This window comes from Trachypithecus francoisi, unplaced genomic scaffold, assembly GCF_009764315.1.
Source record: "Trachypithecus francoisi isolate TF-2019V2 unplaced genomic scaffold, Tfra_2.0 Lachesis_group8, whole genome shotgun sequence".
NCBI classification, from domain to species: Eukaryota; Metazoa; Chordata; class Mammalia; order Primates; family Cercopithecidae; genus Trachypithecus; species Trachypithecus francoisi.
Genome location: NW_022681473.1, coordinates 107,702,805 through 107,730,512, shown reverse-complemented (window position 1 = coordinate 107,730,512; position 27,708 = coordinate 107,702,805). Strand labels below are relative to the sequence as shown.

At 54.4% G+C, this 27,708-nt stretch overlaps 1 protein-coding gene across 4 annotated transcripts; it reads left to right on the top strand.

Annotated features, from left to right (window-relative positions):
* The first annotated feature begins 71 nt into the window (after positions 1 to 71).
* Positions 72 to 27,570, top strand: USP2 (ubiquitin specific peptidase 2). Of its 4 annotated transcripts, none has more exons than XM_033205180.1 (13): positions 72 to 335; positions 9,105 to 9,919; positions 22,602 to 22,652; positions 23,164 to 23,287; positions 23,482 to 23,593; positions 23,690 to 23,800; positions 23,987 to 24,051; positions 24,571 to 24,674; positions 24,762 to 24,842; positions 24,989 to 25,067; positions 25,236 to 25,343; positions 25,519 to 25,639; positions 25,867 to 27,570. In XM_033205180.1, the coding sequence occupies exons 2-13, from the start codon at positions 9,146 to 9,148 to the stop codon at positions 25,952 to 25,954; spliced, it is 1,818 nt and encodes a 605-aa protein (XP_033061071.1). In that variant the 5' UTR covers positions 72 to 335; positions 9,105 to 9,145; the 3' UTR covers positions 25,955 to 27,570. The 4 variants fall into 4 exon arrangements, with proteins under 4 accessions (XP_033061071.1, XP_033061072.1, XP_033061069.1 ...); XM_033205181.1 differs by lacking the exon at positions 72 to 335 and adding an exon at positions 1,243 to 1,367; XM_033205178.1 differs by lacking the exon at positions 72 to 335 and adding an exon at positions 3,022 to 3,130.
* The last annotated feature ends 138 nt before the right edge of the window (positions 27,571 to 27,708 follow it).

The following is a 27,708-nucleotide window of genomic DNA, read 5'->3' as shown; positions in this document are numbered from 1 at the left end:
GACCCCAGCCGGGCCGGGCTCTAATGACGCCACAATAGGAACTAGCCAATAGCCGTGACGCGACTCAGTGACGCGAGACGCGGGGTGTGGCTCTGCCGGCCCAGGCGCGATGAGGCGGCTGCCCTCTGGGTGGCGCCGATTTCCCGGGGAGGTCCCTTCTGGGACCCCGGCGGAGGTGGGAGAGAGGCAGGCAGGACCCGAGGCTGGGGAGCTCTCTGCGTCAGCTGCGGACTGCGCCGCGCCAGCGCCAGCGCCAGCGCCATCGCCAGCCGGGACTCACCCGCAGCTCCATGCTTGTGCCCGGTTCGACTCGTCCATCCTCCAAGAAGAGGCAGGTACGTGCCACCTGTCGGGAATCTGGGAGGGGGGATTCGGGGATCAGTGCCGGTTTGGGGCTCAGAAAGTAAGGTGTTCACGACAGCCTGGGCAGAGTGAACACTAGAAATATAGGGAGAGAGCCGGCTGTGCAGGGACGCTCCAGCTGTGTCTGCCAGTTGTGTGAGGGCTGCCTGCTGACAGCCCAGGGTGCCGGGAAAAGCCATCTGTGTGCTGATCAGTGTATTCTAACGAAATGCTGCTTCGGCGGGTCCTCCTCGCTGTGCCCTGTGTATATCGGTGGTATGTGGCCCGAGAGTGACACTGACACCCCTCCCCATGTGTGCGTGGAGCTCACTCGCTGCTCTTAAAGCTCCCCGGGTTGTATCTGGTCAGTTTGCTAAAGGGGGTTGGGGGCAGGGGGTGTGCAACAATTAAGCAGAAGGGGAGATTTTCCACCAATCCCTAACCAGAAAGAGGCAGCTTTGAAATTCTCACCAATCCCAAACCAGAAGCATGCACGCGGTGCTCCGAAGACAGCAACTTCTCAACAGTCAAGGGAAGCCCTAGCCAACCCATTCCAGCCCTTCCCTGAAGAGTGAACATCCTACCTCCTGACCTGGCTGCCTTTAGAATGGGACTGAGCTGGAGGTAGTGGTAGGGGCTGCTCACCTCCCCTGGAATGGGCATGAGAACATCCCCCAGATGGACCCCCCGTAAAGCAGAGGAAAGGAGAGCTGACTGGGCTAAGGTCGAGGCAGGCCCCTTCCTTTGATGCTGTAGATGCAAGTCAGACTAGAGTCAGAATGAGGACTGGAATGAGGGCGTCCTCTGAAGTGCATCATCAGGACCTGGGCTGAGTCAGTAGCCTGTGCTAAGACAGGGTGGAGGCACCAAGCTGGGTACTCCCAGTCCTGGGGGAGAGCCATCGAGAAAACGTCCTGGGAGCAGACAAGTGCACCAAGGCCAGAGAGGCTAAGAACCCTGTTCCTTCCTCTTGTGACCCTGCCCAGCCCGGCTCTGTGGCCCTGGAATCCTGAGCCCTCCCACAGGTAGAGTGGAACCACCCCAGAGGGGCCAAGCGTTCTCCTGGTGGTCTGGGGGAAGCTGCACTTGCCATATTTTTCTAGGCAAAGGGGGAAGGAGCCCAAATGGGCTTGGCCTTTCTCTGCTTGGTGGACTGGACATCTAGGAAGATGGCAAGCCTTGTTTGCCCTTCCCAGTTATGGGACATGGTCAGTTCAGAAAACCGTGGGACTGTTCTCTGGCATTAGAAAGGCACACATCCGGCCAGGAGCAGTGGCTCATGCCTGTAATCCCAGTACTTTGGGAGGCCGAGGCGGGCGGATCACGAGGTCAGGTGATCGAGACCATCCTGGCTAACCCGGTGAAACCCCGTCTCTACTAAAAATACAAAAAAGGCCGGGCGCGGTGGCTCAAGCCTGTAATCCCAGCACTTTGGGAGGCCGAGACGGGCGGATCACGAGGTCAAGAGATCGAGACCATCCTGGCTAACACAGTGAAACCCCGTCTCTACTAAAAATACAAAAACTAGCCGGGCGAGGTGGTGGGCGCCTGTAGTCCCAGCTACTCGGGAAGCTGAGGCAGGAGAATGGCGTAAACCCGGGAGGCGGAGCTTGCAGTGAGCTGAGATCGGGCCACTGCACTCCAGCCCGGGCGACAGAGCGAGACTCCACCTCAAAAAAAAAAAAAAAAACACAAAAATTAGCCAGGCATGGTAGCAGGCGCTTGTAGTCCCAGCTACTTGGGAGGCTGAGGCAGGAGAATGGCGTGAACCCAGGAAGCAGAGCTTGCAGTGAGGCAAGATCACGCCACTGCACTGCAGCCTGGGCGACAGAGGGAGACTCTGTCTCAGAAAAAAAAAAAAAGAAAGAAAAGAAAGAAAGAAAAGAACCCTTCCCCAGGAGTAACCTTCCTTTTCTCCCTAGGAAAGTTCTCCTGGTAAGGTGCCATTACTAATAATACCACTAATTATAATAAGTGGAAGTATTCAATATAATCATCATGTTTATTGAATTCTTACTATGGGCCAGGAAATTTACAAATATTAATTTATTTAATCCTCACAACTGAGATAGACCATTATTATTATTATTCCTGTTTTGTAGATTAAATAGCTAAGGTTCACTCAGAGAACTTAAGTGACTTACCCACTATTTCGGAGTCAGTAAGGGAAAGAACTAGCCTCCAAGCCCAGGCCGAGAAGTCCATTAGAAAAGAATATTGGACTGAAACCTGAGTACTAGTCCCCTTTCTGCTTCTGGCTATCGGTATATGCCCTTGAGCAAGCTGCTTTCTTTCTCTAGGTCTACTCTATCTCAAAATTAAGAGTGGGGCTAACGGTAGGCTTCTTCCTGTTCTCTAATGCTGTGACTGACTGCTCCAGAAAATCCACTTTCTCCGTATTTTTGTCTCAAGTTCCACTCCCACCCCTCCGTGCTCTTTTCAGTCCTCTTTCCTCTTGAATCTCCCCATTGTTCCCCTTCAAAATGCCCCCTTCCAAGAGTCCCTGCAGACCTCCTTGGCTGGCACTGGCCTGAAAGGGCAGCCCCTCAAGGGTGGGTACGCCACTGCCCCTTTAATTCTCCCGGGGCTTGGAATGCAAGTGAGTTGCGCTCGCCATCTCTGCGAGTGTGCGAGGTCAGATAAGATACTATATATATCGGAGTCAGTAACCTGAGCTCCGGATTACCCAGCCCGGAGTCAGGCTCCAGCTTCTGGACTTTCCACTGCATTCCCTGTCCTGCTGTGGAAGAAGAAGCCCCCAGCTCCCATCCAGTGCCCCTGGACACAGGTCAGTAGCTGCCCCTTTGGTATCTGAGCTTCTCTGGGACTCTACCTAGAGGAAAGACATCAGTGTATCTAGGATAGCATGTGAGAGGCCACTCCACTGGGCCTGGTGGGTGTCAGGGGCAAGACCAAAGGCTCCTCCGGAGGCTGAGAACAGAGGAAAGATGAGACCCTAGAGGAGAGTGAAGGAGACCAGAGCTCTCCCCTGGGGAAGGGACACCAGGAGAGTACCTGGGCAGAGGTGGTTGGAAAAGAGAATTTAAGGATCCCAATACTGCCTGGAGGCCCATTTCTTTGCCTTGTCTTGGAAGCATAGAGATGCCCACCCCACTCACAACCCCAAATCAAGGAACACCCTATAGAAACTGCCCTGGGCCCACCCACTTCATCTCTACCAGTCAGGATTCTTGCCTTAATCTCCAATCTCTTTATCTTACCTCCTCCCCTCCCCCAGCTCTTGGGTAACTACTGGGAGCAGGAGAAAGAGAAATGGACCCAAATTCCCTTGGATGACCCCTTGCCAGGGCAGGCAAGAGGATTAAGCTGGTGGATCAGTGGGTGCTAGCCCCTGATAGACAGAGCCTAGTGACAGGCTGGAGAGGAGGGGCCCACCCGAGGCCCTGGGGCCTGAGAGGAGTAGGCAGAGTTCAAGGACTGTTTGAGCATAAATATGCCCCTGCCCCCACAATCCCCTACTCTACCCACGTCCTCTACACCTGCCAGGATTCCCTCCTCCCATCCTCCAGGACCAGACACTTGTGCCCAGATAGTGCAGCAGGTGACCCGAGCAGCTGGGAGGGCGGGTCAGAGTGCAGATGGAAGGAGACAGGGCACCTCTCACCCGCCTTGTCCTTCAAGGTCAGCACATTCTGATGCTGTTAGCAAGTGGCTTTAGGAGGCTCTGAGGTCACCACTGTGGAGGCTCCCAGCCACCTGGCGGGACTGGCTGGGACTCCCCACTCACCTTTTCTGGGCACCTGAGTAGGAGGGAAGAGACTTAACCCTGTTTAGGCATGCTTCTGAAACTCCGCTAGAGGTTCTCTATCCAGGCCCCAGTAGCAAAGCAGGCTTTCACCCCCAGAAAGCCAAGCAGATCTGGGCAGAGAGAAGCCATGAAGGCAGAGAGAAGCCTGGGGTCAGGGGATGGGTGATGTGGGGCATCACCCATCCCCTGCCCCCAGGGCCAGGAGTGCCTGGAATTCCTGGGGAGCAAGTCCCTCCTCTGGCTGGGCAGGTTAGGGAACCCTTCACATGAGCAACAGGAAGTGACAGTGGCTGAAGCAAAGGGGTTGGCTGCCCCAGGGGGACGGGGTTCATTTTAACCCCTGACTCACCCAGCATGGGTACCTTGAGGAGTGGGCCAAGCTGCAGCCAGGGTAGGAGGCTAGGGACTTGCTCATAACCAGGCCAGGGACCCAAGGCTCTGAGCTGGGGTAGATGCTGGTGCCAGGGAACACACAGGGGCTTGGCACAGTGGGTGAAATGGAGGCTTCCTGGACCATCTCGCGGCCGATCAGTATTGTTCTAGGGCTCAAGTTGCACCTGGCTTCGCTTTCATTCGCCTGCAGTGGAAAATCCAGAGGGCTGCTCCTGCCGGAGTCTGTACACCCCATGTTGTACCTCGAGGAGAGGGAAGGAGACCAGGGCTCTTCCATGGGGAGGGGACACCAGGAGAGTACTTGTGCAGAGGTGGTTGGAAAAGAGAATTTAAGGATCCAGTACTGCCTGGAGGCCCATTTCTTTGCCTTGTCTTGGAAGTGTAGAGATGCCAGATGGCAGACACCTGGATCCTGTGGCCGTCCTTCCCTCAAACCCCACCCACAGGTCCCAGTCCTGACCCGTCCCATGGAGAGCCAGGGAAGAGTGAAGCAGGGGTCTGGGCTTCAGGCCAGCTGTAGCAGACAGAGCATAGAGCACGGGTCCAGCCCAGCTTTGCCACTGCTCCCAGTGTGACTTTGGGAAATCCACATCACTCCCAGCATCGTCAATGTCCTCATCTGCAAATGGATATTATAACAGCACTTACCGCTTAAAGGAGTCGGGAGGGTTCAGTGAGTTAATACACTGTGTCCCAAGCCTTAGTGCAGTTTTAAGCCTTAATAACTTCAGAAATACAAATGCTAAAAACTTCATTTGAAAGTTTCCATATTTTGTAATCCCAGCACTTCGGGAGGCCGAGACGGGCGGATCACGAGGTCAGGAGATAGAAATCATCCTGGCTAACATGGTGAAACCCCATCTCTACTAAAAAATACGAAAAAGTAGCCGGGCAAGGTGGCGGGTGCCTGTAGCCCCAGCTACTCGGGAGGCTGAGGCAGAAGAATGGCGTAAACCCGGGAGGTGGGGCTTGCAGTGAGCCAAGATCGCGCCACTGCACTCCAGGCTGGGTGACAGAGCAAGACTCCGTCTCAAAAAAAAAAAAAAGAAAAAGAAAAGAAAGTTTCCATATTTAATTTTCTTATATATTTATTTTCTAATTGTGAATGTTTTTTAAATTTTACTTTAAATAATTTAATCTGTCCAAAGAGGTGTGTAAGTTGGAGACACTTATGTCTGAAAGAACTCCAGCTTAAACCCGCACTAAGACTTTTTGGGGTGCTCTGTGTATGAAGCACACCTAGAAGAATGTGTTACATGGCGAAGGCCGATGAGATTTGATGTAAGGCTGCAGAGAAGATGGACTCAGAAGCTGCATGTGAAGTATTCAACATGCCTGGGGCCTGGTTCAGAGGTGACCAGCACCAGCTGGCTGGGGTGACAGCTGCTTGGCTCACATGTCCTGACAGGAAGCCCTGTGCCTCTGTGCAGAGGAAGGCTGCTGCACCTCCCAGGAGAGGGAAACTGAGCAAAACAACAGGAATCTCTGACACAGAAGGAAGGGTCCAGACACCTCAGTGAAGATGGCCAGGAGGAGGAGCTGGGCAGGGGACTGCCCCCTGTCCAAGGTGGCAGACACCTGGGGAGGCGCTGCCTGGAGCTGCGTGCCTGTACTTGCCAGCTCTGGGTAAACAGTGAAAGAAGCTGGGCAGCAGGGGCCCCGCACTGGGCAGGGAGGGGTATGGGGGATCCCAGCCAATCGGCTTGCCTCCCACTGTCCCATGAAAGGGCCATTCAGTTCAGGCTGTTCCTGTGGCAACAGGGAGACTCGCAGCCATGTGAGTGCCCGTCCTGTCCCTGTCTTGCGCGGCGAGACTCCGGCCAGGGCCCCAGCCCACTCTCCTGCCCATAGTGCGTTCTGTGGCCTCCAGGGACAGCTGTGCAGGTAATGCCAAGGGGCACCAACCTAGGCTGTGCCTTCACCTGGAAGGTGCTAGGACCTTTGAGAGTGAAACTGTGGGTTGCGGGAGGGGAAAGACATGTGGAAGGCCCCCACCCCAATAGGAACCCTCTCCTCAGACATGGGAACTGTAGCTAGATGTCAGAGCCGAGAGCAGTTCCCATGGAGTATTAGTGATGGCATGACTCTTAGGGCTGCTGGGAGGAGGGGGAGGGGTCTGGCAATCACCTGCCAGATGGGAAGGAGAGTGGGGATTTGGGAGCCTTCCTGGGAATCTGTGGGCCAGAGGTGTGGCCCCACCTCCAGCTCCAAAGCCTTTCAGAGCTGTCTGTCCCTGTCCTCTAGACCTTGTTTGGCCCCAGCACTTCTGCGTCATCAGCAGGGCCAAGGGATGTCACGGGCTTGGGGCGCTGCCCGTAGAATACCAATTCCCTGAGAGCCTTAGTGTGGAGGAGGGGGAGGGAGAGCTGTGGGGAGGAGCCATGAGCTCATACCTTTGTTGTGGGGGTTGTATCTGATTGGCTGCCTGGTGTCCCAGAGCCCAGCTCCTGAGACCTGGAATCTCTTTGACTTTGCATTATTGATGGAGTTCTCCAAAGCGAAACAGAGCAGGACTGGGCCTCCCACCCCCACCCTGTGCCTCTGTCTGTCTCTCCCACTATGGTTTCCCTCTAACCCTGTGTGATGTCATCCCCCAGTTACCTTTCCCTAGAAAGGGGTGAAGGTTGTGCTGGGCACAGTGGGCAAAGAAGTATACATGCAGGGCCGGGGCCCCCTGGGCCAGGTGGCAAAAGGACAATAAGATGGACCAGGCCTTTCTGATGTCAGCCTGGACTGAAAACTGCTGGAGTTCTCAGGCAGGGTCAAGGAATGCTGTTCTGGGTCCTATATGGAAGCTACCTGCTCATCTCTCACCCCTGTACCTACCCCAAAGCCTTGTGTGGACTGGGATTCTAGAGCTTTCTGCCAAGCCCTTGCATTTGGGGTTTGGCACCATCTCCTCTCTACCCTGATGGGCTGGGTTGCCCAGCCAGTGTCTGCTGAGTGGCCAGATGTCTGCCCCCTGCCTGCTTCTCTCGCTGGGGGCTGCATGGGGAGGCCTGGTGTCCCAAGCTGAGGCCAGAGGCTGGCCAGGTTGGGAGAGAGCCAGCCCTGATATTATCATAGACCTACAGAGGGCAGAGCCAGGCTGCCTCGAAGTAGCTGGGGGAGGAGATGGTAACTGCTGTCATTGTGGAGCCCTTCACATGTTGTTATCTCATTTATTCCTCACAACAGCCCTGTGAGGTAGGAATTATGAGGATGGTGGTTTTACTCATTTACAGATGAGGAAGTTGGGGCTCAGAGAGGTTACATGATTAGTGCAAAATCACCCAGCTAGTCTATCACAGGGCAAGTCCCACCACTCTGAGAGTCCTGGATGGCTCTGCTTCCGTCCCCCTAGAGAGCCCCCCAAGAGCCCCTGATGCCCTCGAGGAAAGGCTTCTAACCCTACTTGCTCCTCTGCCACTCCAGCTCCATTGGATACAGGTTGCACGTTTACGGCAATGGAAGGCCTCTGGGGGTCCCCAACTGACCCTAAATCTGATGAGAGGGTAGTAACTCAAGGTTAAGTGCAAAGAACACTGGCCAGGATTTCAAAGACCTGGATTCCAGTCCTGGCTCTGCTGGTGTGTGGCTGGGGAGAAATAAGCACCACTTTTCCCATCTGTACAACAGATAGATTAAAATTCATGATCCTCAGGGCTTTCAAAGCTCCACATTCAGCAGTTTCTGTGTTCCTTCACTAGACCCTCCCCAGCTGCTGGACTGCAACAGGGAAGGACTGGGAATGCCACGTGCAGTGCAAGATTTGGGACTGTAGGGGGCCCCCTTTGCACAAACATCACCAGGACCAATTTGGGATCCGGATCCATGTTGGTAGAGGAACCCTGTGTTGGTAGAGGAACTCTTGGGAGGCTCAGGGCCCTAACTCCACTTAGAACAGAAGCTTAGCTCAGTGACGTGAGTGGGTTCTACTTCACGAGTGTCCCTCACTGTGGGACCAGCAGCAGGTGCTGGTGTCTGGGGAAAGGGTCTGGAGACCACGTTCTGGCCCCTCGCTGCTGCATGCTCACTCACGGCCTCCCCTGCCCACCCACACCCCATTATTTCCTCTCCTGAGCCTCCTTGGCCTCACAGGGGATCTGACCAAATGATCTTCAGGTCATTCCAGCACAGTCTAAGTTTCCAAAAAGACACCTGCTCATCACATAAGTCAGAAGGGACAGAAGTGGTCTTAACTCCTGAAATATCCAGCATTCTCAGCCCAGGGGTCTGTGGCATCTCCCCAGCTCAAGAGTTTCTGCAGTTGCTGAGGCAATGGGATTTGAGCTGGAAGACTGCGCGGCTTGGTGGGCTGTGGAGGTCGGGTAGCCCCTGCTTGCGTGTTTGAGTCTTTGAATGGCCAGGATGTGCTGACTCCCTGTGTGGCATATAAAAGCCACCTCATCCCTTGCACTCTCACTGAGGCATGAACACACAGGTGCAAGCAAGCCTGTGTGCGCACTTGTGTGCATGTGTGTTTCTCAGCAGCCAGCCTGCCTCTTGTGGAAATGGACTGGGAGCTCTGAGGTTCTGGCCCAGCTAGGGATGGGGAGCGGGTCTGTGGGAGCCCAACACCTGGCAGGGCCCTCTGACAACTACTCTCCTTGTCTTTCAGCCCATGAGGCTCCCAGTCCCCATTGAGTGCGACCCTGAAGGATGTCCCAGCTCTCCTCCACCCTGAAGCGCTACACAGAATCAGCCCGCTACACAGATGCCCACTATTCCAAGTCGGGCTATGGTGCCTACACCCCCTCCTCCTATGGGGCCAACCTGGCTGCCTCCTTACTGGAGAAGGAGAAACTTGGTTTCAAGCCGGTCCCTGCCAGCAGCTTCCTCACCCGTCCCCGTACCTATGGCCCCTCCTCCATCCTGGACTATGACCGGGGCCGCCCCCTGCTGAGACCCGACATCACTGGGGGAGGTAAGCGGGCAGAGAGCCAGACCCGGGGTACTGAGCGGCCTTCAGGCAGTGGCCTCAGTGGGGGCAGTGGATTCCCTTATGGAGTGAGCAACAACTGCCTCAGCTACCTGCCCATGAATGCCTATGACCAGGGGGTGACCCTAACCCAGAAGTCGGACAGCCAATCGGACCTGGCCCGGGATTTCTCCAGCCTCCGGACCTCAGATAACTACCGGATAGACCCCGGGAACCTGGGTCGCAGCCCCATGCTGGCCCGGACACGCAAGGAGCTCTGCACCCTGCAGGGGCTCTACCAGGCAGCCAGCCGCCCTGAGTACCTGGTGGACTACCTGGAGAACTATGGTCGCAAGGGCATTGCATCTCAGGTGCCCTCCCAGACCCCTCCTTCACGAGTCCCTGAAATCCTCAGCCCAACCTTCCGACCCATTGGCCGCTACACGCTGTGGGAGGAGGGAAAGGGTCGGGCCCCTGGGCCCAGCCGCGCCAGCTCCCCGGGGAGAGACAGCATGGTGAGTTTACCCTTGGGGACCAGGGATGGCCTGGGGAGGCAGCCACTGTTGGAGAACAGCCAGGCTAAGGGCTTGACTCCCAACCTGACTGATGATTGACAGCAGCCGATGGCTGCTCCTGGTGGAGACAAACAAGAGAGGTCATCCCGGCACGTCTGGTGCCCCTGGGGCTCTGTGCCGAGGGGAGGGGCTTTCCCACTCTGCCTAGAAAGCCCACTCAGGGCCTGTGCACTCGAGGATAGTCCAGTAGTGTTCTCAGGAATGCTCTGCTGCCCCCAGTGAACCACTCTTCTCACCTTCTCCTTTTCCATCTGAGATGCCAGTGTCTCCTGCAGGCCCTGCCCCGACCTGGGCTGGATGCGGGGGCCCCAGACCACCAGTGCACCCAGTGGCAGGAGGGCGTCCTTGCTGCGGTTACATCTCCCCTCTTGTGCAGGTTTTATTCCCTAGCCCCGAGGCCTGGCTTTACATTTGGACATAAGACATCAGGGGAAGAGGGACTCTCCTCTGAGTGACACTGGCATGCTCAGGACTAGGGTATCAGACAGCAAGGCTTATCATCTGGCTTTGGAGAAAGTAGTGGAGAAATGTTTATCTAGGGCCTGAGACAATCCAATACCTCTATTCCAGCCCTGCCTCAGCTGGAATGAGGGAAGAGGCTCTGCTGGAGACTGACCAAGGGCTGGCATGGCCTCGCTCGCAACTAATCTGAACGCGCCTCTCTTGGGGCACTGACGACATCTGCCTTTCTGTAGTTATTAGTGTGCCCATTAGGTGGCAAGCTCTCAGAGGAGGAAAAAGAAATCCTATCTCTAGATCCCCTGCCGCGTGCCTCCCACAACGGGAGCTGACCTGCTGATTGCATGGATGGATGGATGGATGGATGGATGGATGGATGGATGGATGGGTGGGTGGTGGGATAGGTGGGTGGGTGGATACATGGGTAGTGGCAGGTGGACAGATGGACAGGCAAGCATATGGACAGAAGGGCTGGGTGCTGTGTCTCCTCCATTACCTTACATACCCCTCCCTACGGCTAGGACAAGTACATTTTGAAAACAACAGCCTGCCACAGCAAGAAATGCTGCTTGGAGGGCTGATCCAGACAAATGCAGCAGGGGTTCAGGACGAGGGGCAGGACCCTGAAGCTTGCATAAGTAAACATCTTGAGAGGGCAACTTTGATCATATCACTTAGGGAGTCTTGGCTTTGCTGTGCCATCTGTGAAGTGGCACAGGAGATAGAAATGCTGGTGCCTCCCAGAACATTCAGAACCTGACAAAGCAGGGCTGGATCCACTGTAGAAAGGAGTGGAGAAGAGACATGTGTCACAACAGAGCTGGCCTGGGGGGAAAGTATCAGCTCTCAGGGGGCCATGTTCGGGGCTTGTGGTGGAGCAGGATTCATTTGGACTCGGCTGGTGCTGTTCATCCCCAGGGCAATTAGAATATGGCTCTCCTCAGAGGGGTTTGGGTCCTAGAAGCCTCTGCAGGGCTCCCTCCCCTTGCTCAGAAGAGAAGTGTTGCTTCATGGTCAGCAGTGCTCCTTAAAGTGGGATCTGCAGACTCCCGGTGTCAGAGTCACTGCAGGGCTTAACGATTCACCCAAACCCACTGACACAAACTCTCTCGGGATGGGGCCTGGGACGCTGCTCTTTCCACAAGCTCTTTGGGTGATCTCTAGGCCTGCTGAGATGGAAAACCTCACCACAGACTAAACTACAGACCCACCCTCAGCCCCAACCATGAGAGCAGCCAGTATTCCCCTTTACTGGGGGTCAGATTCCACTGGGAATCTGCCTCCTCCCCGCACAGGCATGGCCCAACCCTCCTGGGAGTCTGCTGCCCTCCACCTCTCCAGAAGGGACAACCCTGGCTCCTCCCCACGGCTCCAGGGCCAAGGTGAAGGGAATTTTGAGAGAGGATCTCAAAGAAGTGGCAGATTGCCCTGGGACAAACTCAGCCACCCTCATCCAGAAGCAACTCATAAGGCGCTTTAGCTGGGAATGCCCTGCAGTTGAGCTAGTGTTTCATTCTGAGCTCATGCCCCAGAAGATACTGCCAACCAGCAGAGGCCTCTCCAGGGTCAATGGTACAAGACCTTTATTTAACCTCATCCCGCTCTCTCCACCCCTCTTATCCTCATTTCCTGGAGCAGAGTGCATCTTGCTGAGGTGGGAACAACCCTGCTTGTGGGGCCTGGACCACTTCTTTCTAAAACTGGGTCCAGTTTCTTTCTAGATCTCCATCTGGGGATATTGCCTTCTGAGGCACTCATTTGTGGTACTCAGTTTACTAGCAGTGTGACCTCAGATAGGTCCCTTAGCTTCAGAAACTGTGTCCTCCTCTATAAAATGAGTGATCATAGTTCCCACTTCATAGATTACTTGAGGAATGAAGACATAATGTATGTGAAAGGGCCTGGCACGTTGCCTTATAAATGTTAGTCCTCCTTGTACCCTTCCGGTGCTTTGGGAGGCAAGAGATGTGTGCGAGCAACAGTCCCTGCCCTCAGTGCCTTCACAATTCACTTAGGGAAATAAGTTTGTTTTGTTTTTTTGGAGATGGAGTCTCGCTCTGTCACACCCAGGCTGGACTGCAGTGGTGTGATCTCGGCTCACTGCAACCTCCACCTCCCGGGCTCAAGTGATCTCCTGTCTCAGCCTCCCAAGTAGCTAGGACTAGCGGCATGCACCACCACACCAGGCTAATTTTGTATTTTTAGTGAGATGGGGTTTCACCATGTTGGCCAGGCTGGTCTTGAACTCCTGACCTCAGGTGATCCACCTGCCTTGGCCTCCCAAAGCGCTGAGATTACAGGTGTGAGCCACCACACCTGGCTGAGAAATAAGTTATTAAATAGGTACAATGGGAGGGCAGCCCTGGGTGTTCTTGAGTGTCATAGGTGGAGGGAAAGGGAGAGGTCATCTGAGGCTGGGACAGGCTGCTCGTGACCAGTGGAAGGAACAGTTGGCTGCTCTAACCTTGGACACCTATCAGCTGGGCTGTATTTCCTAGACTATAAAAGGAAACAATCACGCCTGCCCTGCCCACCTCACAAGCATGCCGTGAGGCTCAAAGCAAATAATGAAGGTGGAGGAATGTGAAATCAATAAAATGCTGCGGAAGAGGTCATTTAAACTTAAGAGGGGAAAAGAGATCATAGAAAGGGGGCATTTGGCAGCTGACTAGAGTAGGAAGCCCCCCACCCGTACCAACCCGGTGGGAGAAAGAGAGGTAAAAAAGTACATCCTGTGTCCCAGAGGGTTCTCAGGGTAGCTGACCGGAACTACAGCTGGCATTCATTAAGGGAGGTCAACAGCAGGCTGTGACCAGGGAGAACAGTTCTAGCCAGACTTCTTTCCCTCATTAACAGTAACATTCAAAACGAATCTTTGAATATCACAGACTCAGCTGAGCATGAGTACAGAGCTGGTGGGGGCGGGGGGCAGGGGGCACCATATAAATTCAGAATTATTCCCTCCCCATGCTTGTGTAAGCACCAACAAAATGCCAGGCCGGGGGGTGCAGCTCAGCACTTGTATAACCAGGGCTTCTCCTGAGACTCCACCTTCTGCTTAATATGCAGAGAGGAGGAACAGTGATGGTGGAAAAAAAGCATTCACTACCCCCAGTGGGGACTCCAAGTCAGTCCAGGTGGCTCAGCCCTGCAGAGAGCCAGGTGCCCCAGTCCCAACCCTGTCATCTCCCCACTCTGCCCCACCTCTCCTGTTCCCGGGGCCTATGGAAGGACAAGCTGTTCCCACTGAGCCCTGCCAGGGCTGCGCTTTAACCCCTACAATCCTTCCTAATCCCCCTCTGCTCCACCCCTCCAGCTGCTCCTCCCTAGTCCTGGCATTCTGCCCACTGGCCTCTGCCCAGCCTTTGCCCCGCCCTGTCCAGGCCACCCTCTCCTCTCCCCAAGAAGAGCCAGGGGTTGGCCCAAGGCCCTCCAGAGCACAGTCAGCAAGCTGGGCACCTGCAACTCGGACGCAGAGCCAGGGCCGAGGCTCAGAGTCTGGCCCAGCCTATTCTCACCCACCCAGTCTCTTCGACACCCTGGCCCTCTGCTCCAGGACCTGTTTCTAGGAGCAAAAGGTCTGGGAAACTGAATACCTGGGTCCTATTTGCCACTGGGGCTGCTGACTCATCTTCAGAAGCCTTGGGTTCCAGCTGTTCAGTGACAGAGAGATTATATAAGCTGAGGTCATGTGATTTTTTTCCCTCGGGTGGGACTTTGGACTTGAATGCTGCCCTGCAGTGAGCGGAGGTTACTCCAAAGAGAGCAAGTTGCGGATAGCAGGGGCTGTCCTGGAGCTCCTAGGTGAGAAGTACAACTCGCCTCTCGTTCCTCGTGTTCTCGCACCGTTCATGCAGCCATACTGGCCTGCATCCCTGCTGCCTTGTCTGTCCAGCTTGGCAGCCTGAGATCCTAGGGTCTGTCCTCACCTACTCCCACCCCAGGTTCACTCAGCCACCCTGAGGAGGCTGAACTTCCTGAAGTCATGAATCTGTGTTGGCAGCATGAGAAGGTCACTAAAGGACCTTAAGCCAGAGGGACCCCTTGACCAGGAGCTGTACTAGCTGCTGCAAAGGAAAGGGCAGTGGGTTTGTGGTTTGTGACTAGAATCAGCAAGACACTGATGTCGCCATCCCTTGCAGACCGGCTGTGGGCTGTATCCTGGCTGTTAGCCTTGGTGCTGCCTTATCCAGGCTCAATTTCTCAATCGGTGCCCAGCACCATCCTCCCACCTCCTCCTCCACCCCCACTCCAGGATGTCTTCATGAGTTAATGTGATGCTGGGGTGGGGCTCAGCAATGCAGAAGTTAATCCAAGCCTGGCAAAATGTTCCTTGCCCCTGGGGGAGCCGCTCCACTGACCACCGGCTGCAGAAATGAACATCATGTTCAGAGCCCAAAGCTGCACACGTGGCCCCTTGTACCTTCTCACCTCAATATATACATAAAACTAGTACCCCAGACAGAGACATATGCAAAAGAAGGAGCTGTGTGGGCCTCTGGAATCCAGCTGGTTCAAGCCAGACTGCCTGGCCTCAAAGGAGTGCAGAGCTTTTGGCCTCTTGGGGTCCATGTCATGCAGGGAAGCAGACCTTCCTACAGAGAGTGGGGAGGATGGGCTGACCCTCTCTCCCCAAGGTGCACTGTGGAGCAAAAGCCCAACCCCTAACAAGGACTCAGAGCCCCTACCTTTTCATCCATCAATCAATCAGGCCACCGGTCTGTCCATTTGCTGTGGTAATTGCAGGCACATGCTGGGAGCCAGGCTTTGAGACATCTGCCTTAGCCCCAGCAGTGTCCCCAAACCCTGGCCCAAGCTGCCCACGCAGATCTGAGAGAAGCAGGATACTCTCAGTCCCTGCCCTTGTAGAGCTAGCCCTGACTTTCATTTATATCACTCCATCTCATGCCAGGAAGGACTTAAGGTGAAAACAATTACTTATCCTACAGGGGAAGCAGGCCAAGTCCAGGTTCTGAGGAACAGCAGTCAGGATGCAGGAATGAGCCCAGCTCAGATTAGCTTAGTGTATTTGAAGCACAGAGAGTCACTGAGCCAGAGCCGGATTCAGATGCCAGAAGCCTCTATCCTTTGTATCCATCCCACTCCAAGAATGGCAGTGAAGAGAAAGGGTCTCACAGAGACCTGGCTGGCTGAGAGATGAGCCAAGGTCCTTTGTGGCCATGTCCTGCAGCAGTCAGACCTGCTTGACTAGACTGGACCCTGTGTGCATTCTTTCCTCCCACCCCAGACTTCCCAAAGTGCTCCCACACTAAAGCTTTCGCCTCTGGCCCTCCCCGCTCCTAGCAACCCCTCTAACCTCCTAAATCCCAGGGAAGAGGGAGAGCAAGCTAGCAGAACACCCAGATGTCCTGGGTGGGAGTGCTTACATCACTGTGTCTAAGTCACGGGGAAACAGGCCAAATGCTATAGTGGGTGAGCACCTCTTGGGCAGGTCCCCCCAAGCCCAGCAGCACATGTGTTCAACATGCAAAACCAAACTCACACCCCACCCTCTGAGGCTTAGTGGGACTCCCAGGATTCCCAGCAGAGCCTGGTCTGGCCCTCTTCAGAGACAAGATCAACACTGTTTATTAAGAACCCACTAAGAGAACCCACATCCCTGCCCTTGAGGAGGTTTCGGTGTGCTGGCACAACCATGACAAGCCACACACAATCTAACACCATTTATAGGACTCTTTGAAACACTTACAAAACAAAGATAAACATATTAAGATAAATTAACACCATGCAAACTGAATGCGCGTAGACTGAGGATATGCAGTAATGGAGAGTTTACAGCTGGGTGGAGTTAATTAGGGAAGTCTTTTGGAAGATGCAAATTTTAGGCAGAATTTACAAGTAGGTAATTGGCAGAGAGCAGGAAGTATATCTCAGAATTTCCTGTTAAAAGCGTGGGTTTTGCTGTAAGACAAAGCCCCACATTGTCATTTATTAACTTTGCAGTCCTGGAAAGTCATTTGACCTCTCTAGGCTTAAGGTCCTTCACCTATAAAACAGAGGTAATAGGCTGGGCGCGGTGACTCACGCCTGTAATCCTGGCACTTTGGGAGGCTGAGGTGGGTGGATCACTTGAGGTCAGGAGTTCATGACCAGCTTGGCCAACATGGTGAAACCCCATCTCTACTAAAAATACAAAAATTAGCCGGGCATGGTGGTGCGCACTTGTAATCCCAGCTACTCCGGAAGCTGAGGCAGGAGAATTGTTTGAACCCGGGAGGCGGAGGTTACAGTGAGCCAAGATCGTGCCACTGCACTACAGCCTGGGTGACAGAGCGAGACTCTGTCTCAAAAAATAAAATAAAAATTAAATAAAATAGAGGTAATAGTTACTACAGCATGATATTATTATAGAAATTAACTGGGATAATATATATAAAACCCTTAACCCGGTTCCTGGGATCTAATAAGTACTTAATGAGTGGCAGTTTTGGTTTTTCAGCAGAGGATAAGCACAGGCTGCTCGACAGCAGTGGTCAAAGACTGAGGGTGGTGGGCCTGTGGACAGACAGCCTTGGAGAAAGGCTACCTGAGGCTTCGGGACTGGATGCAAGGGCAGGTGCTCTAGTTGTGATCAGATGATCAGATGCAAACATTGCTTCAGATGGTGTAGGGCTGGCTTGAAAGCGTTTGGCTGGAAAGGAGGCTTGGAGAAAGGCTGCTGCAGTTTGTCCAGGGTCCAGGTTCAGTCAGAGTCTGGGTGAGGACAGTGACTGTAGAGATCACCCGTCCTCACATGCCCACTCTCACTGATCACAAGCAGACTGCCTGTAGTTCCTGTCCCCTGCCCCCTCCTCCCACCACACTGCTGGCACACAGGGGAGGGGGCAACTGTCCCCACCCCTCTCTCATTGGCATGAAATTGCTGCTTTGCGGGTGGCCTAGGGTACCGCCATACGTGTGTCCTGGACACAGTCCCCATGTAGCTGTGGTCATGTGTGCGTGTACATGTGGGGATGAGCACACCAGAAGGAACAGAAGGAGCCCACAGATGAGTAACAGCATACACTGCTGCCTCTTGGAGTATTTTTAAATGCTAAAAATACTGGCTAAAAATAGCCAGCAAGCTCCAAACAAGACACTTTCTCTAGGCAGATTCGTGAGCTTTCCTGTTAGGTGGAGGGGTGGAGCATCAGAAATGAAACCTAAAGACCCCTGATCTTCAACGTTTGGCCCTCGCTTAACGTTGGCAGCGGGGGCGCGGGGGGAGTCCCCGCGCGATGCCACAGTCCGGGCGCCGCGGACAGTGTCCTGTGGCGGTCCCGCCGGCTTCGGCGTCCGGACTGTGGCATCGCGCGGGGACTCCCCCCGCGCCCCCGCTGCCAACGTTAAGCGATGGCTGTGCTTAGGGTCAGAGTAGAACACTCGCCCCCATGCCAGCTGAGCGCCTATTTCCCCACTATTTATTACTTTCTCCCCAGCTCCCCAAAACAAGTCAAATTTGAGAGTGGGAGAGCTGGAGCTAGGTAATTGGTTAGAAGAGACCAGAAAAGCTTCTTTTCAGAAGCCAAGTGAGAAGGTGACCTATTGGGCCTTATAAAATAGGGGCACTGCCTCTCTTGAAACAGGCCAGACAGGACTGTTACAAGGAGGGCAGCTCAGCCCCTAGGCCGTGAAGGTCTATCTTCCTAACCTGGGCCCACTGACCTCCACAGATTGCATGAATTTGGGGCTTCACCAGGGCCTGAGCACCCCCAGAACGCTAGACAAAACTTTGTGCATATGCGTATTTCGCCCTGAAGAGAGAAGAGCTTTCATCACGTTTTCAAAATGGTTTGCAGCCCTCCAAGAGTTAGGAAGTGTAATGTTGCCTTGGGGGAAGTTCACCCGGTTGACACTGGGTCTTGGGGAGATGTCCTCTACGGGCCCCAAAGATCACTTATCCTGAGCTAAGCCTCAACTCCGAGGCCGGCCAGGGCCTCCGGGCTCCAGTCCTGCCTCCCCCGCGGGCCTGCCTCGCCGGGGGTCAGCGGGCTGGGGGCGCCGCGGAGCGCGGGGAAGGCCCGGCGTGGGAGGACCGACCTTGCTGCCTTGTTCGGGTCCGCGTGCGAGCGCCGGGGGCGGGACGGAGGCGGGGTGGGGCGGGGCTGCGGACCTAGCCCCGCCCCAGCGCTGACGTCGCGGAGCCCGAGGCGCCGGCTAGCCAGCCAGTCGGCCGGAGAGCGAGAGCAGGGACCCGGGCGGTTGGCGGCGCACGCCGGGGAGGTTGAGGCGGAAGAGCGCGCGTTCTGGCCCCGCGGTAACGGTTACCTCCGGGCGCCGCGGACAGTGTCCTGTGGCGGTCCCGCCGGCTTCGGCGTCCGGACTGTGGCATCGCGCGGGGACTCCCCCCGCGCCCCCGCTGCCAACGTTAAGCGAGGGCCAAAGCCCGCCGCCCGCCCCCCAGCATGCGCACCTCGTACACCGTGACCCTGCCCGAGGAGCCCCCCGCCGCCCCCTTTCCCGCCCTCGCCAAGGAGCTGCGGCCGCGCTCCCCTCTCTCCCCGTCCCTGCTGCTCTCCACCTTCGTGGGGCTCCTGCTCAACAAAGCCAAGGTACGCGGGCCCTTTTCCGGGACCCCCGCGCCGAAAGCCTGGGGTCCCGCCTTCTCCCTGGCCCCTGCCCGCCACGCGCCCCTAGGTGAAGGGACGGATTCTTCCCAGCCCCCACCCCTCCTTTCCCAGGGTCTCCTGGCAAGGAATGCCCCCTCCCCAGGTGATCGCACGCTTACTCGCGGTCCCCTCCCCTGGTGGATGTCCGAGGAGGCCCCCTTTCCCCCTCCCTCTCGGTGACCCCCGCACCAGGTGGTGGCTCTTGGCCTCTCAATTCCTGGCACCTATCAGGACAGGTGCAGGAAAGCATAACCTTGACTGGGTCTCGGTCGGTGTGCGACGGCAGCACGCTGGACCCTGCGGGGGTATTCCTCCGAGGCCAAACCCCGGCCAGGAAGGCTGGGCAGAAAGGGGCCGCCTCCCCCTCACTGTCCACCAAGGACTCTTTCCCAAGGGTTGGTGACGGGGGTCCTTTGACCCTGTGAAGGGCAGAGGAGGTGCAGACAGGTGACAGAGGGCAACTTCCCCTTCTTTCCGTCCTCTCCATTTCTGCAGCGGGCAGCGGGTCCCTCCGAGGAAGCAGCCCCCAGGGGAATGCCGAGGCCGAGGCTGGGCGCTGCCCGCCTGGGGAAGGGATAAGGGACCCGAGCTTGACAGGTCTTATGTAACAGGCACCAGCTCCCATGCTGGCAGTGCATGCCCTGCCCCGTGCCAGGGCCACACCAGGCTTCCTAGCGGCAGCCAGGACTTGGGGCGACCCTCACCACACAGGTGAGGTAGGCGGGAAAGCCCTTGACTGGGGTCTCAAGTGTGAAGACACAAACCTCGGCCTCTCCTACCGAAGGGTGCCCAGATGCTACCTCCGCATTCACCCAGGCAGGGCTCTCCTGAGCCCCCGCTCCTCCTCTAGAAGGTGAATGCTATTTGCTGACGGTGGAGGTGCCATCTGCTCCCTGCAACAGTGCTTGCTACTGAGTCAAAACTAGGTTTGCTGATGGCTCAGTGGAAGGAAGACTGGGTCCAAACTTTCTCAACTCTGCACTATGCTGTTATGTGTCCCAGCATAACACACCTGGGGTCAATTCCTTCTCTGGCTTTCCCCCAAAAGAGGCTGGCTGTGCAGGGTCTCCCACCTTCTGAAGTTCTAGCCCCTTTTCTCCTTGTCGACCCTGAGGTACGATTGTTTGTCCTGTAAGAAAGGTCACTCTGGGGACATTTTGTTCCCCTCTGAAATGAAAAGTGCTGACTTTCCCTGGAGCTCCTGATTTCCTATTCTTGGCAGAAGAATATCTGGCTGGGCATAGAGCAGCCCCGCTCCCCCATCCTCTGTCGCCCCCACTCCTGTTATCCACCCGCCTTCTACACAGAGCACCTAGAAATTGGCATGTGGTTTTGAGCTCAGGAAATTGTAGACAAAGGCATCAACTCCCACCCTAAAACACAACAACCAAGGGTCCTAACGACGCCTTAAAGGAGCTTCTCCCATCTCCCCACTCCCCAGGCCAATAGAGGGGTTAGATCGCCAAGAATAGTAATCGTGGGTGACAAAGTGTCCTTCTTGCCCCTCACTGCTGGGTGAGAATTAAGTATCAACATCTTAAACCACCACAGGAGTGCTTCTGTAGACAGATGACTCCGTTTTCCCATTTCCCCACCCCCATTAGCGCTGAGTGACTGTTGTCTCAGCTGAGGGCCTGCTTTGGTGAACATTGACACGATCACCAGTGGTAGAATGCTTTCCCCTGCAGCCTGTTTAGACAGATGTCATCTGAGGCACGGGGGCTAAGAACTAATAAAGCACTGCCAAAAATAGACGTGAGGGTGGGTATTCTGTTGGGGGCAAGCTTTAACATTTAGTTCCGAGTGGGCAACATGGAGACTTTTGCAGCATTTCACCTATTCTGGAATATGCTGAGAAGGTCTTTGTCCCAGGGAATTATTTCCGTTGTGGCCCTCTTGTTACTGTCAGTAAGTCAGATTCAGATGTTGTATATACTGCCAGCCCTAGCCAAGTTCTCCAAGGATGCTTATATCCCACCTGCTGCCAATTGGCTTTTCTCTCTAGCTGCAGGTTTAAACTGGGTCTCTTTTCTGGGTATATTTTTCTTCCCTACCTGTTAGGGCTAGCCCTGACAGCTGGCCAGGAAGGGATCCTCTTGTGGGATCCGTAAGGCAGTTCTTGAGAAAAGCCCTCCTTCAGCCTGCTCCTCCCCACCGCCTCCCCGCCCCCCCCCCCCCCCCAGCTGACAACCTCATGGGCTTTGAGCTGCTGACAGCCTCATAGGCTGTCAGCACACCGCATGAGTAATTTTAGCTGAGTTATTTCAGGCTCCTGTTCTGATCAGGGCTGAGCTGGCCCCACGCATGCCCCAGTGTTGCTCCAGAGTTGCCTGTTCCCAGTCCCCTCCCTGAGAGAGGGGGTGGCAGACTCATCTGCAAACTGTTTCTTTAACCCTTTGAGCCTGAAGGTTTTCTGACTCCTTGGAGATATGCCCAGGATTAGCCAAGAGACCTTGACAAATAAGCTCAGAGTCCTCGATCCAGCACCTGTTCTCTCTCCAGCCCCCTCACCCGCCTCCGCTATAGGGCCAACAGCAAGAGTGGCACTTTCAGCCAGGCCCTTGCCTCTGCGGGTCCAATCTGCCATCTCCAGGATTCCCAGCCAGTGGCCAGTCAGGATGTTGAAACCTGAGCCAGGCAGGGAGGATTCTCCCAGCCTTTAATCAGCCCTTAAGAGCTGATCTCAGCTGGAAGGAATTTCACCTGTCTCTGGCAATTCAGAATGGCAGGCTTGCTTGAGTTTTTCCAACTGAAGATCGAAACTCAAGGTGTTTTGTTGTTTAATTTTTCAAAACCTCCTCAAAGTGTCTATTATGAGAGCTACTTTATATATTGGACTTCTAGGAGTACAAATATAGGTCATTTGAGATAGCACCTGGATTTGGGACTCGAAATTTCTTATAGTAAGGAGTCAATATGTACCAAATATGTGAATTCCCAGTCTCCACTATAGCAGAGAATGGAGAATAATATCAAGATGGGGGGCAGGGAGATACATAGTCAATACATACTCAATAAAGCAAAGCCCTGAAGAATATTTCTGTTGGGTGTTGAAAATAACAGGCATTTAGGCCAGGCACGGTGGCTCACGCCTGTAATCCTAGCACTTTGGGAAGCTGAGGCGGTTGGATCACCTGAGGTCAGGAGTTCAAGATCAGCCTGGCCAATATTGTGAAACCCCATCTCTACTAAAAATACAAAAAATTAGCCAGGCGTCATGGCACGCACCTGTAGTCCCAGCTACTCAGGAGGCTGAGGCAGGAAAATCGCTTGAATCCACAAGGTAGAGGTTGCAGTGAGCTGAGATCGCACCACTGCACTCCAGCCTGGGTGACAGAGTGAGAGTCTGTCTCAAAAAAAAAGAAAGAAAGAAAATAACAGGCATTCCTCAATCCTCTTTCCTACAAAGTACATAGACAGGTAAAGTTGAAGAAAGAATATTATGTGTGGCCTGCTGCCTGTGACTCTGGCTGGTTAGAAAATTGAACAAGAGAGCCCAGCACAGGCCTGTCATCTTTGCTTCCACCTTATCGCCATGTGTTCTTTGCTTGCAGAATTCTAAGAGTGCCCAGGGTCTGGCTGGTCTTCGAAACCTTGGGAACACGGTGAGTTCCTCCTGGCCTGCTTCTTCCCCAGGCCCACCCCCTACTCTCCTGACTGGAGCCATATAACCCGAGTTCCCTCCTGGTTGTGGCTGACTCCCTACCCATTTAGCCAGTTGGCACTCGCCCTTCCCGGCTGGTGTTTCACAGAATTGCTGGGCTGTGCTTTACCCATCCCCAGCAGGAAGCGCTGCTAAAAGGGAGTTGCCCTTTTACCCGTCAGCCTGCTCTTCTCCTGGATCCTTCCCCTCAAGGACGCCCATCACTTCCCACACACTTCTGTCCGTCGCGTCCATGCCCTTTTGTGCACCTCTATAGTAAATAACCAATTACGTCACCTATGCCTGGAGTGGGGATTTGCCTCACTTCACCCCTTTCACTTATGAAAAAAGGAACTTGAGGCTATGAAAGGATTCATTTCTAGGTAGATGAACCAGAGAGCCTCTGGTAGTAAGTAACAGAGGTGAAGGTGGGACTCTCATCTCCCCACTGATTGCCTGGTCATCTCTTGCAGTGCTTCATGAACTCAATTCTGCAGTGCCTGAGCAACACCCGAGAGTTGAGAGATTACTGTCTCCAGAGGCTCTACATGCGGGATCTGCACCACAGCAGCAATGCACACACAGCCCTCATGGAAGGTGAGGGGCCCTCTGTCATGTGCCCCTGCCTACCCCTGGATGGTCCTCCATTCCACTGGGGCTGTTCTAGGAGTTGTGTCTTAGACACTCCTATCCTGTCTTTCTTTCTCTGCTTGCTTTTTGTTGGGATTCTAGTTTCAGAGTTTCTTATAGAAAATATCTCAGCTGTCCTATACACTCTCTCCTTCCAATAGAGTTTGCAAAACTAATTCAGACCATATGGACTTCATCCCCCAATGATGTGGTGAGCCCATCTGAATTCAAGACCCAGATCCAGAGATACGCACCGCGCTTTGTTGGCTATAAGTAAGGGCCTTGCAGACATGTCCTCCAGGGTGGGTGGCAGCAGGAGCAGGTTCTTAGGACAAGAGGTGTTGCTCACCCTCCTTCCTTTGGGTTCAGTCAGCAGGACGCTCAGGAGTTCCTTCGTTTTCTTCTGGATGGGCTCCATAATGAGGTGAACCGAGTGACACTGAGGCCTAAGTCCAACCCTGAGAACTTCGATCATCTTCCGTAAGTAAGAGGAGAATGCTGTGGGGAAGCAAAACTTTTGTGAACTCAAGATTTTTACCCACCACTTTGGGGTTAATGATTTGGGAAGAATCTGATTTACTTTTGAAGATGAAGGATCTAGATTGACAGACCCTTAAACTTAAGTTTTGAGCTTTGACTGAATTGTCTTCTCTCTCCGGTTCCCAGTGATGATGAGAAAGGCCGACAGATGTGGAGAAAATATCTAGAACGGGAAGACAGTAGGATCGGGGGTAAGCGCATGGAAGAGAAGATGCTTATTTTCACTGTTGCCTGCTCTTGCCTGAGTGGAGCATAAAAAGCCCTAAGAATCACTGTCCCAGGGAAGCCTGTTTCTGCCCAGTGTCCAACAAACCAAAGCAGAAACAGCAAGAAAGAAGATGCTGTGCAGGCCAGGCATGGTGGCTCACACCTGTAATCCCTGCACTTTGGGAGGCCATGGCGGGTAGATCACCTGAGGTCAGGAGTTCAAGACCAGCCTGGCCAACATGGCAAAACCCCATCTCTACTAAAAATACAAAAATTAGCCAGGAGCCGTGGTGGGAACCTGTAATCCCAGCTACTTGGGAGGCTAAGGCAGGAGAATCACTTGAACCCAGGAGGCAGAGCTTATTGTGAGACGAGATTGCGCCACTGCACTCCAGTCTGGGGGACAGAGCGAAACTCCATCTCAAAAAGAAATAAAAGATGCTGTGCAGTAGACCATGCTGTATTTCCTGTATTTCAGCATCTCATGGCCTTCTCTTCCCCAGATCTCTTTGTTGGACAGCTAAAGAGCTCCCTGACGTGTACAGATTGTGGTTACTGTTCTACAGTCTTCGACCCCTTCTGGGACCTCTCACTGCCCATTGCTAAGGTATGCACCCCAGCTGCCCACCTTGTTGAACTCTCTCTCCCATCTTTTCATGTTGACCTCTGACCTTTGCTTTTTTCCCCTTCCCAGCGAGGTTATCCTGAGGTGACATTAATGGATTGCATGAGGCTCTTCACCAAAGAGGATGTGCTTGATGGAGATGAAAAGCCAGTAAGTCACCCTTCAGTAATAGCAAGAACAAATTTCCATGGGACCTACTGGGAAGAGGCTGATACCAGCAGATCCAGCTGAGGAGTGACTGCACTGGGGCCCACTGACTTCCCCCACAAGTTCTTTGTGTTTGTCTTCTCTCTCAGACATGCTGTCGCTGCCGAGGCAGAAAACGGTGTATAAAGAAGTTCTCCATCCAGAGGTTCCCAAAGATCTTGGTGCTCCGTATCCTTAAGATCCATCAGGGCTGGGACATGACTTTCAAGGGGGACTGATGACAAGGGGCCAACAGGTGAGGGGAGCAGAGTCAGAAGAAACGGACCATGTAGGCTTTCCTTTTGTTGTCTGCGCTTCTGCATTGGTTTGACTATCCTTGACTCACGTCAATGCCAGATCTGAAGCGGTTCTCAGAATCCAGGATCCGAACCAGCAAGCTCACAACATTTGTGAACTTCCCTTTAAGAGACCTGGACTTAAGAGAATTTGCCTCAGAAAACACCAGTGAGTATCTTCCAGTAGACAGGGCAGAATGAAGACGCAGGTGTGCAAGGCCGGAGGGAGGGCGGGAGGAAGGGGCGCTGCCAGCACCAGCTGCTGAGAGACCCAGAAGGAGAGGCTGGAGGGAGGAAGTCGGGGCAGGGGGGCCTCCGGGGCTTGACAGCTGCCTCCTCCTCAGACCATGCTGTTTACAACCTGTATGCTGTGTCCAATCACTCCGGAACCACCATGGGTGGCCACTATACAGCCTACTGTCGCAGTCCAGGGACAGGCGAGTGGCACACTTTCAACGACTCCAGGTGAGAGCCAGGGCAGGGCTGGAGCCACCCACCTTCCTCCAGCCCCACCACCCCCCAACCCCCCACGGCTTACACCTAGAATGGATGGGAAAGTTCAGGGCCATGAAGCCGCTGCCCGTGGGGAGCCTCCCTGAAAGGCCGGCCGGCTTCGGGGGCGCCGGAAGAGGCCGGCCCAGGGTCTCCGGGTCCTGCCCCCTCTCCGGGCTGACTCCCTACTCTCTCCGCAGCGTCACTCCCATGTCCTCCAGCCAAGTGCGCACCAGCGACGCCTACCTGCTCTTCTACGAACTGGCCAGCCCGCCCTCCCGAATGTAGCGCCAGGAGCCACGTCCCTTCTCCCTTCCCCGTGGTGGCCCCGCTCCCTAAGTTTCTTAAAAAGACAAAAACAACAACAACACACACACCTGATGAGAAAAGCAAACCTGAAGCTGCCGAGCAGGAATGGACGCCGCCAGGTCAGGGTCTGGAGCAAGCAGCCGGGCGTTCGTGAGCTGTGGCCCGGCAGGGAAGATCGCCTGGACGTGGAGCCAGCGTCGCCCCGTGCCCTCGGCGTCTCCGTTTGCATTTGTAAACTTGTGGGCTTCCTATGTGTCAGAAACAACCGCGTCTGTGGGGAGAAGACCCTCGCTGCGCCGCTGCCCGCCGCAGTGCCCGCGCCTCCGAGGGGACAGCGCCCTCTGGAGCTTGCTGGGAGCATCGCCGCCTGGACACCCGCGCCGCGGAGGAGCCGGCACCCATCTCCATCCGCACCGCTCGCCGGTCCAGAGCCCGAAAACACCCATGAGCCAAGAGCCCTCTTCACGCTGCTAACTCCAGGGGACAGACGAAAGGACATCTTTGGAAAACGCTGGTTTTGGTTTTTAAAAAGCCCAACTTTTTTTTTTTAATTTCCATAACTAAAGTGTTCAGACTGGAGTGCTCTCCTTCAGGCCTCTTCATAGCTGGGACATTGCACTGGTCCTTTTTCTGTTTTTCCAAGTACAACTTTTTTAATGCTAGCCGTGGTGCTAGGTGGGCATTGGCCAGGCCCCAAGCACAGCCACAGTAGACCTGGGATCTAAAACAAGTTTATGTTTGGGGGGTTTGGGTTTTTTTTTTTTTTAATGTTATGAATGGAATTTAGTTGCCTCCAAGAATTGTGCCTTATAGCATTTGGGGACCAGGGGGTAACTGCCCCTCCCTGAAATATCCCTCAGCCTCTTCCCTTTTCCCCAGTGCCATGTTCAAACCCGCCAGGGAAAGGGATCCTGCCCTTAGCCCTGGCTCGTTGTGCATTGCAGTGAGGCGAAGAAAAAAGCAGGTAGGAGATTCCTTCCAACGGTGCATCAAGTTCTTCCCGCCCACGTCTTCTAACCCACCCCTGGTCTGCTCCCCAGCTGTTTGAAGGATAGCACAAGCCCCTCGTCCCTAGAGCTTCTCTCCCCTTTTATTTATTAACACCCCTTTCCCCCCGGCCTTCCTGTTCCCGCCCCCTTCTCAGAGCCTCCTAGATAATAGGCCCTTTGGACCGAGTTTCTCAGGGATGCCCAGGCCGCCCCTCAGCCCTTCTTGGCGTTGGTCTCCAGTCCTGCCCTGGGAGCTGGAGCCTGGGTATTTGGGGCCATCTTGCCTCAGTTGTATGGTTCTTTCCTGTGGGCTCAATTTTGCCCTACATAGTTGGACAAAACTCTGTGCTGTCCTAGAGAGTAAAGCTGTTCACCCAGCTGGGCCCGGCTTGTACCCCGCGGAGCCTGGCATGCTCCAGGCCCCCAGGAGGAGGCATCAGAGAAAGACACCCTGAGTTTTACTGGCCTGACACCCTTCTCCAGGGAAGACCTGTGAACCTGAGCCCAAGGGCAAGTGTACACTTGTTTACTGTGTAAGCAAGAGTAGAAGAATGTCTAATGTACAGTGGAACCTTGTACAGAATAAATAATAGCTTTGAGAAATCAGTTGGCAGATGTTGGAATCTTTATTTGGGAGTGTTTGAACCTAGGAAGGGCTCCTAGTGTATTAGGGGCCATCTATTTCATTGCTTCAACCAGTTTGTACATTCCAAGTTTCTGGAAAAAGTTACCCACTTTTTAGTT

Excerpts from the sequence above, each read along its gene's own strand:
- USP2 (XM_033205180.1), top strand. The coding sequence starts at position 9,146 with ATGTCCCAGCTCTCCTCCACCCTGAAGCGCTACACAGAATCAGCCCGC. Across the intron at positions 23,801-23,986 it reads GAGAACTTCGATCATCTTCC|TGATGATGAGAAAGGCCGAC; the intron begins GTAAGTAAGAGG and ends TCCGGTTCCCAG. Across the intron at positions 25,068-25,235 it reads CCCAAAGATCTTGGTGCTCC|ATCTGAAGCGGTTCTCAGAA; the intron begins GTATCCTTAAGA and ends CGTCAATGCCAG.